This window comes from Orbicella franksi, chromosome 10 (genome assembly GCF_964199315.1).
Source record: "Orbicella franksi chromosome 10, jaOrbFran1.1, whole genome shotgun sequence".
NCBI lineage: Eukaryota > Metazoa > Cnidaria > Anthozoa > Scleractinia > Merulinidae > Orbicella > Orbicella franksi.
Genome location: NC_138154.1, coordinates 7,364,281 through 7,379,419, shown reverse-complemented (window position 1 = coordinate 7,379,419; position 15,139 = coordinate 7,364,281). Strand labels below are relative to the sequence as shown.

The 15,139-nt window shown below is 39.4% G+C and overlaps 2 protein-coding genes and 1 pseudogene across 3 annotated transcripts; 2 read left to right on the top strand and 1 right to left on the bottom strand.

The window, feature by feature from the left end:
* Positions 1-2,884: 2,884 nt before the first annotated feature.
* Positions 2,885-4,855, top strand: LOC145501099 (uncharacterized). Its single transcript, XM_081480655.1, has 4 exons — positions 2,885-3,089; positions 3,595-3,795; positions 4,057-4,149; positions 4,506-4,855. The coding sequence occupies exons 1-4, from the start codon at positions 3,025-3,027 to the stop codon at positions 4,846-4,848; spliced, it is 702 nt and encodes a 233-aa protein (XP_081336781.1). The 5' UTR covers positions 2,885-3,024; the 3' UTR covers positions 4,849-4,855.
* A 176-nt stretch (positions 4,856-5,031) lies between these two features.
* On the top strand, positions 5,032-8,279 carry LOC145501177 (uncharacterized; annotated as a pseudogene). Its single transcript, XR_014051205.1, has 6 exons — positions 5,032-5,587; positions 6,090-6,166; positions 6,463-6,594; positions 6,937-7,133; positions 7,348-7,416; positions 7,831-8,279. The product of XR_014051205.1 is annotated as an uncharacterized LOC145501177 (transcript).
* Positions 8,280-9,130: 851 nt separating this feature from the next.
* LOC145500058 (P2X purinoceptor 7-like) lies at positions 9,131-10,308 on the bottom strand. Its single transcript, XM_081479558.1, has 3 exons — positions 10,300-10,308; positions 10,098-10,214; positions 9,131-9,840 (listed from the first exon to the last, which is right to left on the bottom strand). Exons 1-3 carry the CDS (start codon positions 10,306-10,308, stop codon positions 9,250-9,252), a joined length of 717 nt encoding a protein of 238 aa, XP_081335684.1. The 3' UTR covers positions 9,131-9,249.
* Between the last annotated feature and the right edge of the window lie 4,831 nt (positions 10,309-15,139).

Here is a 15,139-nt window from a genome sequence, read left to right as displayed (position 1 = left end):
ATATCTCTTCTACCAGCCCATAAAAGTACTTGGTTGAACCAGTGCCTTACCAGTGCATGGTCTTGGCCCTTATATACCAGTGAAATGGCTAATATAAAGGAAGGTACATGTTCCTGTAATGGTGCTGATACGAATGCGTTGGCTTGTTTTGCCTTCTCTGTGTTCTCGTCTTTTACCACATTAATTATGTCCTCAGCTGTTTTTAACACAACCTCTGTTTCAGAGGCTAATCCAATCAGACGATTTCCTTTCACTTTCAGTAATGGGGTGATCGCAGTAGCATCTACCGCTAAAGAAAATACACTAGTATAACCAATTTCCTTATAGAAAGAGGCAGCCTGAGAAAAAATTTGCACCTCCAGTTTTTGCGGTATTGCATAGTTACACCTCGCAGAGCGGTACATTGTTACTAGGCTAGGTCCACCGAGTTTCTCAGTTATAATCTTTGCCAGAGCTGGTACGCCATAATCCAGTATAATGGCAAAGAGAGACTTAGTCGCCTCACTCCAGCGGCAACCTGTTTTTCTATCTTGATTGTCAACCAAGTTCCTTAGAAGGGCTGGTAAGACAGGTCTCTTTGTCAGTACTCGCCATTATAGCTGCCACTCTTAAAGCAATCTCGGGTACATTTTGATTGACATTACCATTTGCAACAAGTGATTTAAGGTTACAGTATACCTTCAGGGGTGTCTCGCGCACAAGCGATGTAGCGTGTGCAGTTTAAGCTGTAGATAACTAAACCCCTATATCAAATTAAAGCTTATGGAGCTGGCTATCAAACTATACCAACAATTTTGAAAGAAAATGAATTGTCGAATTTTTCACGACCACTAAATGCAAGCGCCCGAATCACCTTTCGAAAGCTACAAGTCAAAGCGAATTTCGTTTTTTGCCAATTTAATTTTTTCCTCGGTTTCAGGGCCCAAAGCGCTTAAAAAACGTGTCTGCGTTTTGGCATATTCGATTGCAGTAAAAAGCTACAGAACATTTTCGAAATAGGATTAAAAAAATGTGGAGTGATCGTACAAAAATCGCTCTCGAAGAAAAAGTATTTCGAAATTAACAATTCCCAGACACGCTTTTGTAGTTTATATGTTAAACTAGCCACTGTCCAAATTTAAGAGCAATTGAACAAATTTCCTTTGAGTTATAACTCTTTAAAGTGTCTGCTTCAAGTGAAAAAATTTATTCGAGAAAACAGCGCTAAGAAAAATTTTCTGCTTTGCGAACAAACTCCGCCCACAAACGCCTTCAACTGGGTTCTCAGGTAACTAAGCCAATCAGTGCAGGGAAAGTTTACTACCGTTAACCTCCTGGTGAAATTTACGCGCGAATCTCTAAAAACCTCTTGTGTTTCGCAATGCGCTCAAGGAACCGAAGGCAGAGAGATAATTTTTCTGTAGCTCGGTATTTCTTGAAGCTGGTCTGGCAAAATAGGGAAGACTAAAAAGGATACGAACGCTAGAGTGGCTGAGCGAAGGAAACAAACAAAAGACAGCGCAGAGAGCTACTGTGTGTGAGCAACTGTGCATGGATAATATTTCAAATGGTCTCAATGAGTCCGACGATTCGTCGATATCGGACTCATCAGAAGAGTTTCTGTCAGCATCCCTGTTATTGCTGTCAAGTTCCGAAATTTTTACAGAACCTTTCTTTTCCCTCACCACGAATATTTGCCCGCCTTATACGATAACTATAGCTTCATCCGCGTGGCGAACTTTCGCTTCTTCACTCATTGATGTATTTTCATTCGTTCTTCGCTGTTTTCGCTTTTTCGAACCAGTCCATGGTTTAAACGTGGTCTATGTTTACTTATAACTTAATAGAGACACGCCTAATATCAAAAATGCTGGGTAGTCAGAACAACAATGCTGATCAACTGAGTAGTCAATTCGTGACATCCATATAGGTAATTCCCGTGAAAATCGTCTCGGTTGATTGCATACGCGCCATAGGGCTGTCAATCAAGAGGTAAACTTTTACTTCCGGTGAAAACGTAAAACCGCCATTTCTCCGCCAATATTTAGCCTTTTTCAAAAAATTTTTTCAGAAATTAGAGATTATTCTTCGACCTCTATTTTGACCCAAAAATCCAAATTTGAAGAAAATTGCCGACCCGAAGGTATACTGTAACCTTAAAGGGGCTGCGTCACGGCCACGCATGCGTGTCCGGTCTCGAAACAGTTTGAAAGTTTTAGCCTCAAACTTTCAAAATCATCGAGGAGGATGCTTTCATAACTTTATCCGGAAATATCTTTGCGATCCTAGAGTGGTTTATATTTTTGATAGTTGTAATAGCTCAATTGATTGTTTTGGAGTATTTAGATGTAGATTTTGGTTCCTGTTTGAGGTTTAGAGAGTGAATTTTCGTGGATGTTGTTATGTCTTCCCGAGGTGGTCAGCGGACTGGAAGTGGCTGAAAGAAGATTCACACTTCACGTTCTGAGGGTGTAAAGTTTTGGCAAAGAGGCCATAGAAGGATTTCGTTAGACTGCCAAATTTATTCTTCGTGGGTATCTGCGAAGATTTCTTGCGGATATCGAAGCGATTCAGCGTTTGCTGCCCACCTTCTTTCCTTGGAACGATGAAGAAGGCAAGCATCTTTCGTTTATTTTTCACGAGCACTTTGTGCCTTTGCTTGTGCCGTTTCTCTGGTTATTTCCGTGTTCTAATTCTTTTTCTTCTCAAATAAGGGAAATTAACACAGCGGAGGCAATTTCAAGACAAGAGAAGAAACAAGATGATGGCCCTTCCACAAAACGACAGCGCCATGTTGAAGGTGATACATTATGTAAACAAGTTTTCACTCGCAACTTTGGACTTTTTTAGACGAGGAATAAGTAGAGTAGGTGTAGTCGTTGCATTTAATTCATTTGGTCAGTTTTATTTTTACATATTTCCTTTATAGTCTTTATTTTTTTGTTTCCTTATACATTTATTTATTTGTTTATTTATTTGTTTATTTATCTATCTATTCATTCATTTGCATGTCACACAGCTGTCCCTCTTGTAACCTCCACTCCAATGAATGGGAAAGATATCCAGGTGCAGTTGCCAGATTTATCATTGGGAGACAGTTATCATGACAGGTTAGTTTGTCATTTATGTTGCTGCAAAAGAGCTTGCTATTTAGAAATATATTGGATCTGTACAATCCAGCTGTATGTAGTTTAACTGGGTTTAGTATGTATCTACTAGCATTCTATCACGAATGCCGTTGGCTGATTGGCTATGTTGTTGTAAGGGTGGATCTGTCATCCATGCCTGCTTTGATCAGTAAGGTCCAGTCAAGTAACTGATGTCTTCTCAGTCATGCTGCCCTCTACATGTTACCTTTATTATCCAGATGTACAAAATTCCCTTTCTGCTTGGCGACTTTGTCAGTGACGCTCAAAATGTAATGTCCTGTGACTTGCATAGTTTTTTTTATATATCATCTACTGTTTTGTTTGTCTCAATGAAACATTGAGTCTGACCAACTACACATGTATGTGGTTGAGCCAATAATATATATCTATATATATTGATACAGGTATGCATGTTTGAAGTGAACGTATGACGAAATATGTTTTGTGTTCAACTTCTTTGTCGCAGTGAGGATGGTGATGTCGATATTACAGGTATATTGGCTGATTTTGATGCAGCAGGTGCCTCTTCTTTTTGTGTCAATGATGTCATATGTGAGGTCAAGAATGACTCGGTCATTATGAAAGGAGATGCTGACAAGTATCGTAATTCAGATGAGTCTGACAGTGAATCAAGTTGTTCAAGTGATTCAGATGAAATGACTTGGAGGTAAATGATTGTTTGTACTTGGCAACAGTTAGATACATATACATCTGGTCACCTTTCTTCGACAATCAACACTGTGGGAAAATTATTTTCAAAGTTGCTGATTGCCAATGATCACTATTACCGGTACTATAAAAGGCTGTGTGCAATATAGACCACAATAATTTAATTAGAGGTGGTTTTATCATGAAATGTAGCATGATAATAATTACGCATATGTGTAATAATTGAGAGCATTGTTTTAATAGTTACTTTATATTGCAGAGGAGCACTTCCTCTTCAAGAGGCTCTAATTGAGCTCAATAAAGACCCTCCAGAGGACAGTGGAAGTGATAGTTCAGATATCGAGGACTTGGGGTAATATATGCACTAGCAAATTATTTATCGAAATAATTTTTTTTCTCCAACCAAAACAGAAGTTGTCTAACTGGAAAATTGCACTTGAATCAGAAAGCAATAATTTTTATTGATTATATGCAAATGTTAAATTTCTCTTCAGTAACAACACACAACAATAGTTCTTAGTAAGCCTTGTAAATTATTAATTTGCTATTATAGTGTATTTTTGGCATTATGATTCTGCCATATCTTTTTGTAGACTTAATCCCATAAATAATTTTATATACATAATATCTATATTATTGTTAATGGATTTGTGTGATATCATGTCTTGATAATAAAATGATCCTTTAACATTTCTTTTAAATCTATAGGCTTGTAATGCAGGAGAGAGAAGATGGAACCAGTGATGAAGATGATGTGTTGGATGCCATGACACCTTTAGAAATGGTCAGAGATGAGCTACTTCCAGTTACACCCACTTTAAAGAACGCTGATCCAGTACCTGGCGTATCAGCTACAACTGTTGTTACACTGCAGCAACAAGTGCAGCAGCAACATTTGCTACAACATCAACAGTTGCATTCCCAACAGCAACAGCGGGAGCAGCAGCAACCACCACCACAGCAACTGCAACCACCACCACAGCAATGGCAGCCACCACCACAGCAACTGCAACCACCACTGCAGCAACAGCAGCCACCACCACCACCATAGCAACAGCAACCTCCACCACCACAGCAACAGCAACCAAGCTACCCTAAACTAAGCAGGCTGGAGGAGTAGGCTTCTCTTACTGAAGAACTTGCTTTAGTCAGACAAACCAAAGTTATTTGTTCTCTAGATTTACTCCTGGATTTGTTTAAGACCTGTTACCATCCTGGTTGTTGCCAACCTCTCATGCCAAAACACCATCTTATTGGCCCAACAGTAGTTATAAATTGGACATGCACTCATGGTCATAAGGGAAAATTTTCATCATCTAAAGATATCAATGACATGTATGCCAATAATCTTCAGGTTGCTGCTTCGATTCTTCTCTCTGGAAACAACTTCTCTAAAATTGAAAGGATGTGCAGTTTCCTTGGTCTGTCATTCTTCTCAGATTCTACATTCTACGGAATGCAGCGTCTGTATCTGGTCCCCTGTATTAATGAATGGTGGAACTGGCAGAGAGACCAACTAATTGAGGAGTTCAAAAGTGTGGAAGTGGTGGTCTGTGGTGATGGCCAGTGTGACTCCCCAGGACACACTGCCAAAAATCTGTGCTATTTTCTAATGGAGCTTGTAAGCGACTACATACTGGATGTAGAAGTTCGGGATAAATGCCATGTTGGGCTGGCATCCACAAATATGGAGAGACAAGCTCTACAAAATGCTCTTCAAAGACTACGCTCCTCCATAAACGTAGTGGAAGTTGTCACTGATGCCTCAACATCAATAAAGAAGATGATTGGTAAGATACAATTTACATGTAATTTGAAGTGTTCATGGTGTTTGCAGTTGATTTGCCAAATCCATGCTCATTCAACCATTTATGGGACTTGTCAGTTCTAAATAATTTAAATGTTCAACTATTACATAGTATATAGTATTATTGTGTCAGCCACTATCTACTTCGTGAGCAACAACATATTCCAGGTGAAAATACTTGGCTGGAAGAAAGCACAGTAATTATTATGTTATTCACAACATTCATATTTGTACACAACTGGTGTGAATGGAGTAGGGATTGAATGTTATTATATGACATGTTTGACATTGTGTAGCTGTGGTTTATCTCCATATTCTGAAATTAGAAGGGATTTGAATCTGTTTTTTTTTGCGGGGGGGGGGGGAGGTGGGGAGGGTGTTAGGTAAGAAGGTCATTCGAAAAAATTCCTTTCATGGTAGATGTATGGATGAGTTATGGAACTGTTTGGGTGTATTAATTTCTGGTTTGTTATGGTTTGTACCAGCTGACAATTTCACAGCAGTGTTCCACAGCCTTGATGTTTGGCATAAAGCCAAAAGTATTCGCAAGTGCTTGGCAAAGGTATAAAAATTAATATAAGTGGTGTTTATCTTTTAGGCGACAGTTAATGAAGTAAGGTGTAGATCATTTTGGTGATCTGTGCATGACAGTTTGCCATTTAAGCACAGTCAATTTTAACATGTCCTTTATGTGTATTTTTTGTTTGCTGGACTTGTGAGACATTTTCACTGTAGATGCATCCTACACTATATTAAGCATGTAATGGCATTTTCACCACGTTAAAAGTTGTTTCATTTTGGGCTTTCCTGGTACACCTTTGCTAAAAGGGTGACTAACATGTATGTTTTGGTTTCCAGGTTGGAAACCTGAAAAATATGGGGAAAATACAGACCTGGTCTGATTATATCATAAACCACTTTTGGTACTCTGCCAGCATTTGCAAGTCAACAGCTACAACAAGTGATGACGAAGCTCTGAAAGTAATGAAGGTGATGCCTCTCCCTTGTATGGTAGATTTTGTCAATATCCACCAAATTGTCAATACACAAAAACAATGTGAATGCTGAATTAATCAACATGCCACAAGCGTGGGATAAAGAAAAAATCTGAGTCCTCAACACCAATCGAAGCCATGACCTCCCGGACACTGGGTGGGTGCTGTATCCACTGAGCTACAAAAACCCTTGGAGAGCAAAGTCATTTAACTGATTTCATATGTGACAGGCATTCTCAATACTGCTTGGACCAGCACTGTCGATATACACATTCATTACTGACACAGGTTCAATGAAAAATTTTATCTATCTAAACTGTATTACATCTTTTTCTAGGATACCTGGATTGGGATACTACATCATGTATGTAATGAACACGAGTGGGTGGGTGGCAAATGTGGCCATGGAGATTTGGTTCCGGAAGAACATAGTCTTGCATGGTTCGACTGAAGAGATAAAGACTTTGAAGCTTTGCAGAAAATAGTGCTAGAGCCTCAACTCCTTGCTAGCTTCAAGTTTTACGTGCGATTCAGGTAACTGCACATGCACTAATAATATGATGGTGAGATATATCTTTATATTGGTATGTGTAAGAGCCTACCCATAATGTGTTACAAGACATTTAATTCATTGTCTTGTAACAATACAAAAACACAGAGATCAATAAACAAACGCAATCACTATGACATAGAACAAGTTTGTCATATCCGTGTCCTTATTGGTGATTTGTATGTCCTATTCTTTCAGACACACAGGCAGTCTTGAATGTGCAAATAGCCTTTCATTGGTTTACACTCCAAAATGGTGTTCATACAGGTTTGTAACAGAGCAGTGTAATGATTATTGCAGAAGATATACTTTTTGCAGATGATATGGGAAAACATACTGGCATTCACAATCAGCATAATCAACATGTACCTTGCATGTGTTCATCTTCAATCTAAAGCCTTAAAGTTCTGCCTTTGATTTGTAATTTGTAATGGCTTTGACAGATTTACTTTTACAACCTTTCCTGGTAACACTAAGTGTGATGTTGAATAATGCAATGTTTTTGCATGTGTGTGATATGACATTGTTCAATGATCTAATAACATGTTCCATAGAAAGCTGGTCAGACTTGCAATTGCATGAGAGAATTGCCTGTATGTGAATTTACACTTGATGTAGTTGTTATCATTAGGCAACTGTTGAAATGAAAAAAGCTGTGTTTTTCTTCTCTCATTTCTTTAGCTACAAAGTGTACAAAGCTAGGAAGCAATTGGCTGCAATAGATTGGAACTTTCATGTGAACTTGGAAGGAGCCACCACCAAGACTGGCGATGTTATAGTCACAAGGAAATACAACCAGCCGACAAAGGAGTGGAACTCCAAGGTTGTCAAAGTAAAGAAAAATTATGACTACATTCCATTGCTAATGGGGAAGGTTCTGAGAGCAAGGAGTGAAGATGTAGACATAGTAACCCGACAGGTTTCACTAAATGAGAGCGATCCCACATTACTGGCCCCAACCATTGCAGCAACACCTGCTCCATTATCAAAGGAGCTCTTCCTTGCAAGGAAGAGTAGATTCAAGCCTTCAGATGACTGAAGCTATAATTTCTGACTTGGGTTTTAGTGCTTTTGTTACAATCTGCCACTGTGATATCTGGCTCCAGTTGTTCAAAGGATGGAAAAAGGCATGTTTTCCTAAATATTCTGATAGCTATCTACCATCCCATTGTTTATTGGTTACTCTAGAATAACAATAGTCCTTGAATAAGTTACACACTTTATGGATAGCATTTTATTAAAATAAAATTCGTCCTGTTTACAATCTACTGTCTCTTTTTGTGTATCTGGAGCCATGGAAACAGTTGTCTTTCAATACTGTAAAATAATAAATAATTTTTATAGTACACACTTCAAATCCAAGTGGCCTCAAACACACAAAGTGTATATTTTACACTATATGTACAAATATTCTCTCATTTCAGTAACAATAACAGTATAACAAGCATTGGCCTTCTTTATGTAAAAGTAGCAAGTACATGAAGTGGTGTGGTTGGTGAAATTTTTTAATGTCAACTATGTATAGAGCATGCAACTTTAATTTCAGCATAACAAACAAAAACCTATCCTACATGTGCAATGATAAATAGGAAAACTACGTGCTAAGATAAATAAACAAAACAAAACAAATGCAGCCTCCACTATTCTAATTTATTTTTTTGTGGGCTTTTCTGAAAGAGAAAAGAGCTTGTTCTTTGAAACATTCTCAAAACCTCAAATTCTTTAGCTTTGCAACAACTTGACAGCAAAAACCCTTACAAACTGGGGTTTATATGGGTTAAACGCTGATAAAACAAAACCAATTTAAATTATATTGCTGAATGAAGAAACTGGGAAATTTACTGTTTCATAGTGTACAAAATCAACTGTCAAATTCTAGCAGTAAACTTTGTTTTTTTTTTCTGTAAATGGAGTGACAAATTTACACCTCAGGTCACAACCCAAGATGCTGAGAACACCAATTTCATGTTCACCTGATAAATTCAGAATAATGTCCTCATTCAATTCTTTGATAGAACAAGATCATATTTGGTCTCTCAAGAGGGGATTTACTAACTTTGAGGATGGGAAAAGAGCTAAAATCTAGAATTCTACAGCAGCTTAATCAGCCCGGAAACCCATATAAACACCAGTTTGTGATGGATAGTGGCGACATATCACAGTCACCACACAGGAAGGACAGACCTTTCTGTTTCCTTTTCCTAAATAGCCGTACTGATCTAAAACATACTGGCGATATGCTGCGTTTCTACAGGCACCGGTGCTGTTGTCGTTGCGGTCGTTCCTGATGTCACCCTTATTTCTGATGGCTAACTGGAGGACATCAGGATCTAAGCAGAGTTTGGAAAATCTGCTGTGAGTAGTCACACACCTTCGCTGTGCACAACACTTATTTTCAACCTCCTGGGGCATTATTTGGCATACCCCACACTTGCACCAGGGCAAGGTTGCTGTGTTACCGGGGGGAGGGCCAGGATCCGGTGTGGCTGCATCTGAGGTGCAAGCCATCAGTTCTTCTGTCGAAGTGCCAGGGGTGGTTGAAACACTTCTTTCATTTGTTCCAATTTCATCATCAAGGTCATCCTCCATGATCAAGAGGCCATGGATGTAGTCCATGCTGCCTATTTCCCTGCGCAAACTCCTGATGCATAGTCTCATTACCATTGCTTGGTCCAGTGTTTGGACAAATTCCTGAAAGGACATGTAAGTGTGAGCAATAGAGGAACAAGTACAATACTTTGTGGAGATCATGATGAGTTAGGCCTTTGATATGCTACAACACAGAGTGAAATTATCACTTTTGCTGGGTATTGGGGAGGGCAAGGGATTGAAACTTGAATAAGCCTTTGAACAAGCCTTTGAATGAGTGATTTTGAAGTTCTAATATTTTCTGGTCTATTACAATATGTGGTAATGAGATATAGTTTATAGTTTATGTATCAGCTTACCTTCACATCATTGTTTTCCTTTATTCTTTCTTCCTCTTCACTAGGCCTGTTTTCAGCCTGATAAGGCTGAGGTCTTCTTTGCGTTCTTGCTGAAGGTGTTGTTATACTTCCACCAGGCTATAAGAATAAATGATACATGTAAACAGTTCACTGACTGAACAACAGCAAGACATTTTCTTCCAAATAAACCCTTCCACTACACTAGAATCATCTAAATGAATGAACAGGTTCTAAAATGTAAACACGTGGATGCTAGCGGCATTACAAAAGCCACTTATTTGCATCTGACTGAATAACACTGGTGTTCCTTGTCATGAACCTCGTGCAAAGCAAGCTTACTTATAAAATGAACTAAGTTCAGAAAGAGAAAGAAAGGGAGCAGAATATAGTTATACCATTCGTGTTCAGCTTCCGTTAGCCATTTCAAAATCAAGTGCACAAATCAAAGAAATCTCACCTGATTTTGACATGGTTTTGCTGTCGATCCACACGAGCAATCGCTCCCACATGCGACATCTGTGGTCTTACAAGGGCAGCCACGATTTGCATTCGCAGTCCGTTTTGTGGAGCAAGTTCTCTTGCATGAACAGGACATGCGATTGTCCTAAACAAATGAAATTGCAGATGTGAGAAGTGACCGATCCGTCACAGAATATGCCTTGAAAGGACGAAAATTTAGACAACGGCTAATCGATATCGAAAGAAACTCACCACTGCAGTCTCCCTTGCCCCTTCAGCGTCCATTATTTCATATTAATTGCGTCTCTCTTCAACAAAAATCGATACTTACAAAAAGTACTACACCAAAACAAGTAAAAAGCCTCAAAACATGGACAAAGAATGGCTATTATGCGGGCAAAATTTTCGCATCTCGCAAAATTCAATATGGCGAATACTTGTGAATCATAATGGAGTGGGGCCAAATGTTGCACATGCGCAGGTCATGACACAGCCCCTTTAAGCTGATCTATCGCAACGTCTTTACTTATGATCTGAGTCTCAAGTTCCCTGACTTTACTTCTAAATACTTCGACAAGAGTGCGCTGTTCCACTATATCTTGAAGTAAACTGACAATAGGTGCAGATCTAACTGCATCGCTCGAAGAGATTTTAGTAAGTTTTAGTATATTGTAGCAGTGACCTGATGTCTTGTCTTCAAATTCTTTTGCACCTGCCTTTAGCAATTTTACCACTCCAGCTGCTAGACAAGAGAGGGTACTGGTAGTGGCTGAAGTTGATGCTAATAACGCTTCCGTAGCTTTTCTCGTCAATGCCAATTCTTTCTCTGAAAAGTTTACAATGTTATTTCTCACTATCTTCTCTATTGGAATGTCAACTTTGCTTTTACTCAAATCTTTCAGCTTGGATAACGAGGATTTAGTGGAAGTGCATGATCGAACTACTGAATTCCCCAAATGTGCACCAAGTTCTCTCTCTGCTTGTGCCCTTGTCTTGGATGCGACCTTCAATAATAACAATTATAATATAATATAAATACCTGTGTAGCAATACCAACAGAAACTTAAAGACACGTTGCCTTCAGCTACTTTAAACTTAGACACTAGCTTAATGTCTAAGGAAAGTGTACCTTGTCTAGTGTGTCTTTCTCCAATAAAGTCGAAAGCAAAGAAGGCAACGTAGACGTAGATGTCACTTTCAGTGTGGGAGTTTGAGGCTGTGAATTTGGTTTACCCGTCTTTGTAAAAAAAGCATCCAGTGACTTGCATCCTGTTAATTAAGAAATGAGAATGAATGTGGTTTTTTGATATCTTTATGGACAGTAGGGTTTTTAACCCAAATCTCTCCTAATCTCATACAAAAAGGCCCGGAAACCTCAATTACCCAGGTGATTATCACGAGATTGTTAGCTGTGTTCGGTCTGTCAACACCTTATTCGACTGGTACTTTCTCATGGTGTTCAAGTCCTGGGTCAAGTACGACACACAGCCGGACATTGTGGTTGTTGCACATGGATCTAACAGCTCTCATACAAATCTCCTTTTTCCTTGTAATGGCTGAAGGAACAGATTCCACTGAAACAATGAAGGTTATACCAAAGTTTACTTTGAACTGATTTTCCCTGTCGCGTCTTTTTGGAGTTTTATTAACTTAGCTAACTGATTCATTGTGATTCCTCACTTATAGTTGAATGTTGAAATACCCACAAATGCAATGGAAAGGTTTAAAGATTCCCTGAGAGATCTAGGAGGGTGCATACTTGAAGGTATGAGGACCCACTGTTCCGAAATAAATGTGTTCTTAGGAAATTTGCAATTTACAGCGGCATGGTTCGGTTAAATTTACGTTAACCAGGGCGTCAAATGTCTTCTTTTAAACAGATGAAATCACAGATACCGAAAATCCCCTCGACAAGGAAACCCCTCAGACAGTTGCAGCAAAGATCCAAGCTTGGCTTCACAAAAATGGGTCTCCGTATCTTATTTTTCAAAGGAGGTTGTGAAGCGCTCGCAAGGAACAGTGTCGGGATTGATCAACAATCCGCCTTCGTCATTTCCTACCAGCACCGGAAGGGAACCATGGAAGGCTATGACAGAATTTCTTCTATCAAAGACGAAACAAGACGAAGTTTCAGCCGCTCAGGCAGCCCATAAAGGTAAAATGTTTGGTCTTTGTAAAATTATTATCGGTATAATCAGTTAATTTTTTTAAACCACTGATGGAAATACACGGCATTAACACAGCGTTAACACCCTTTAACAGGACGTAAACAAACCGGGAAACAATGCCAACCCTCAGAGGCAGAGCCTGTGGCGAAGAAGACCAGAAAAGTCTTTGACAAGGCCGAACTTGCTGCTATGGATGCCGTATACACGGCTTCTAACGGACTGCCAGATTCGTCTATGATTGAGAGACTGGCAAACTCCTTCCTGGTGGAAAAGAAACAGGTATGACACTAGAAAAGAGTTTATACTTACCCTTGGGTTTCGCTTCTTTTATGTTATTATCTTCGTCCAAGAACCACCCTGCCTTGATTTGATGGTTAGTTTCTTTCGTGTCGTCTGAGAACCCATATCGCTCAAGAGTTCACCTTATAACTCAGAGTAATGCAGCACGCTTCGCATATCAAACTGCTCTCAAAATTATCTATGGATGAAATTGGTTTTAAACCCAAAGACCTCAGCTCTTTTGAAATAGAAAAAATTGTTGTGTTGTGGTGCAGAAAGAACATAAAGAAACGGTGAAAAAAGATTTACTAGTAAAATTAATCCCGAGAACATCTTTGTAAATCGTTACTTGAGCTGGCACGAGTTGCAATAAACCGGGAGCATGATTTATCACAAATAAAACCCTGGAAACCGGAAAGGACTCTAGCAAAACTGGCTGTCACGTTGCTTTCTCTATCTCGCTTTCCGATTGAAAAGTTAATTTACAAAACAAATATTCATCTATAGGAAACCATTTTGACATATAAAGTTAACAAGAATCGGGCAAGAATACACTTCAAAACATAATATGGGCTTCAGGTCAGCTTTACTGATGCCGGTTTCACAGACAATGCTACCTGACACACTAAATTAAAGTTAGATCACTTAAAGCTGGAGGTGTGGAAATGCATTTTTTTCCCGATTTTTTTTAATCATTTCGTAGGTCTCCAACTGGTTCCAGAACCACAGACGGCTGGCAAAGGCCCGACAATATACACCAGGCCAATACGGCCCGTCTACAGATAACCAACCTGAGAAACAATAACCCGGTAGTTACACACCAGACAACAAGAGATCTGTTTTCTTTTTATATTGTAACAGCTACTAGTTAAAGAAAATAAAAATTAAGAAACTGTCAGTGCACATAGTTCGCAGAATAGGTGTTCCTCACAGTCCCAAAAAATAATTATCCTGGTCGTCTAAATTTCCAAAATCTGTACATTAATCCTGCTAGACTGTAGCGTACGTCGGATTTCATTGGCTTGTCACCTTGGTAGAGTAATTTCTATCCTCACAGGCACATTTATCCCTCCTCCAGGACGCCATCTTCCTTTAGCATCATTAACTGGCCTTCCTGTTACAATGCTACCGAAATAAACAGATACACTGAGTAAATACAAAATATCAACCTGATATCCGGGAAATAACAAACAAGGATTATGGAATAATCTCGGGAAAAATTATGCAACTTACACTACAATTTCGTTTTTCAAAGGCCAGAGCAGTGATAGCAACTCTCTTTGGAGGTGACCCAGTTGACCGCGATCATCGATCACCTTCAGTGCATTGCCGCGATCTCCCCTCTTCTTCTGAGCAATGAATCGCTCGCCAACTTCAACTGCGAAAGGGCATTCATGATACCCTTTTACCACAACCTGGTTAATGGTCAAAATAGCTCGAGACATATTGGATATTTCCCGTATCAAGGGCAATAGACCAGGGCAATAGAACACGACCACGTGCAGAACTAACGCGGGTCGTATTGCAGGAATTATTGATAGATAATTGATCGAAACAATCTGCTTGACAGCAAAAGATAGCCAATGACAATCGATGGCAATCGATGACATTTGAGGACTCGAGCTTGTGATTATCGATTGGTCATCAATTGGCTGATAGCAATCGATAACAGTTAACTAATTGTTATCGATTGATATCAATTGATCGATTGGTTTCTGATGATCGATTGTTATCAATTGATCACGCCGGGGTCAATGATCACAATGGTATGGCTCCTGGTCATGTGCGCTCTAGTTGTTGTCTGTCTTTCACAGTGCTCAGTCTTCTTAGTTTTGTCTCCGGGGGGTGAAGCTGCTGGCCAGCTTGACTCATCATCTTTAAGAAAGGCTGGTCCCTCCATCCAAACTTCACTCTCGGCTAAGGCTACAGCAGAAAGCCCCCTTGTCGGCAAGTCTGCTGGGTTGACCGTTCCTGGTAGTGTTGCCACTGCTAAGGACTTGTTGTTCGCTGAATTTCGCCAATTTGATTGGCAACAAATGGTTTGAACTCACGACTTTGATTGTGAACCCAATACCACACATTTTCTGAGTCAGTCCAGAAGATGGTTGTCCACGGTGATCACTTCAGGATGTTCTA

What these genes read in the sequence shown, in the direction of transcription:
- LOC145501099 (XM_081480655.1), top strand. Translation starts at nt 3,025, where the DNA reads ATGAATGGGAAAGATATCCAGGTGCAGTTGCCAGATTTATCATTGGGA. An exon ending in GGAGACAGTTATCATGACAG is followed by an intron (nt 3,090 to 3,594) that starts GTTAGTTTGTCA and finishes TCTTTGTCGCAG; the next exon opens with TGAGGATGGTGATGTCGATA. An exon ending in TCAGATGAAATGACTTGGAG is followed by an intron (nt 3,796 to 4,056) that starts GTAAATGATTGT and finishes TTTATATTGCAG; the next exon opens with AGGAGCACTTCCTCTTCAAG.
- LOC145500058 (XM_081479558.1), bottom strand. An exon ending in AGGAAAACAATGATGTGAAG is followed by an intron (nt 9,841 to 10,097) that starts GTAAGCTGATAC and finishes ATGTCCTTTCAG; the next exon opens with GAATTTGTCCAAACACTGGA.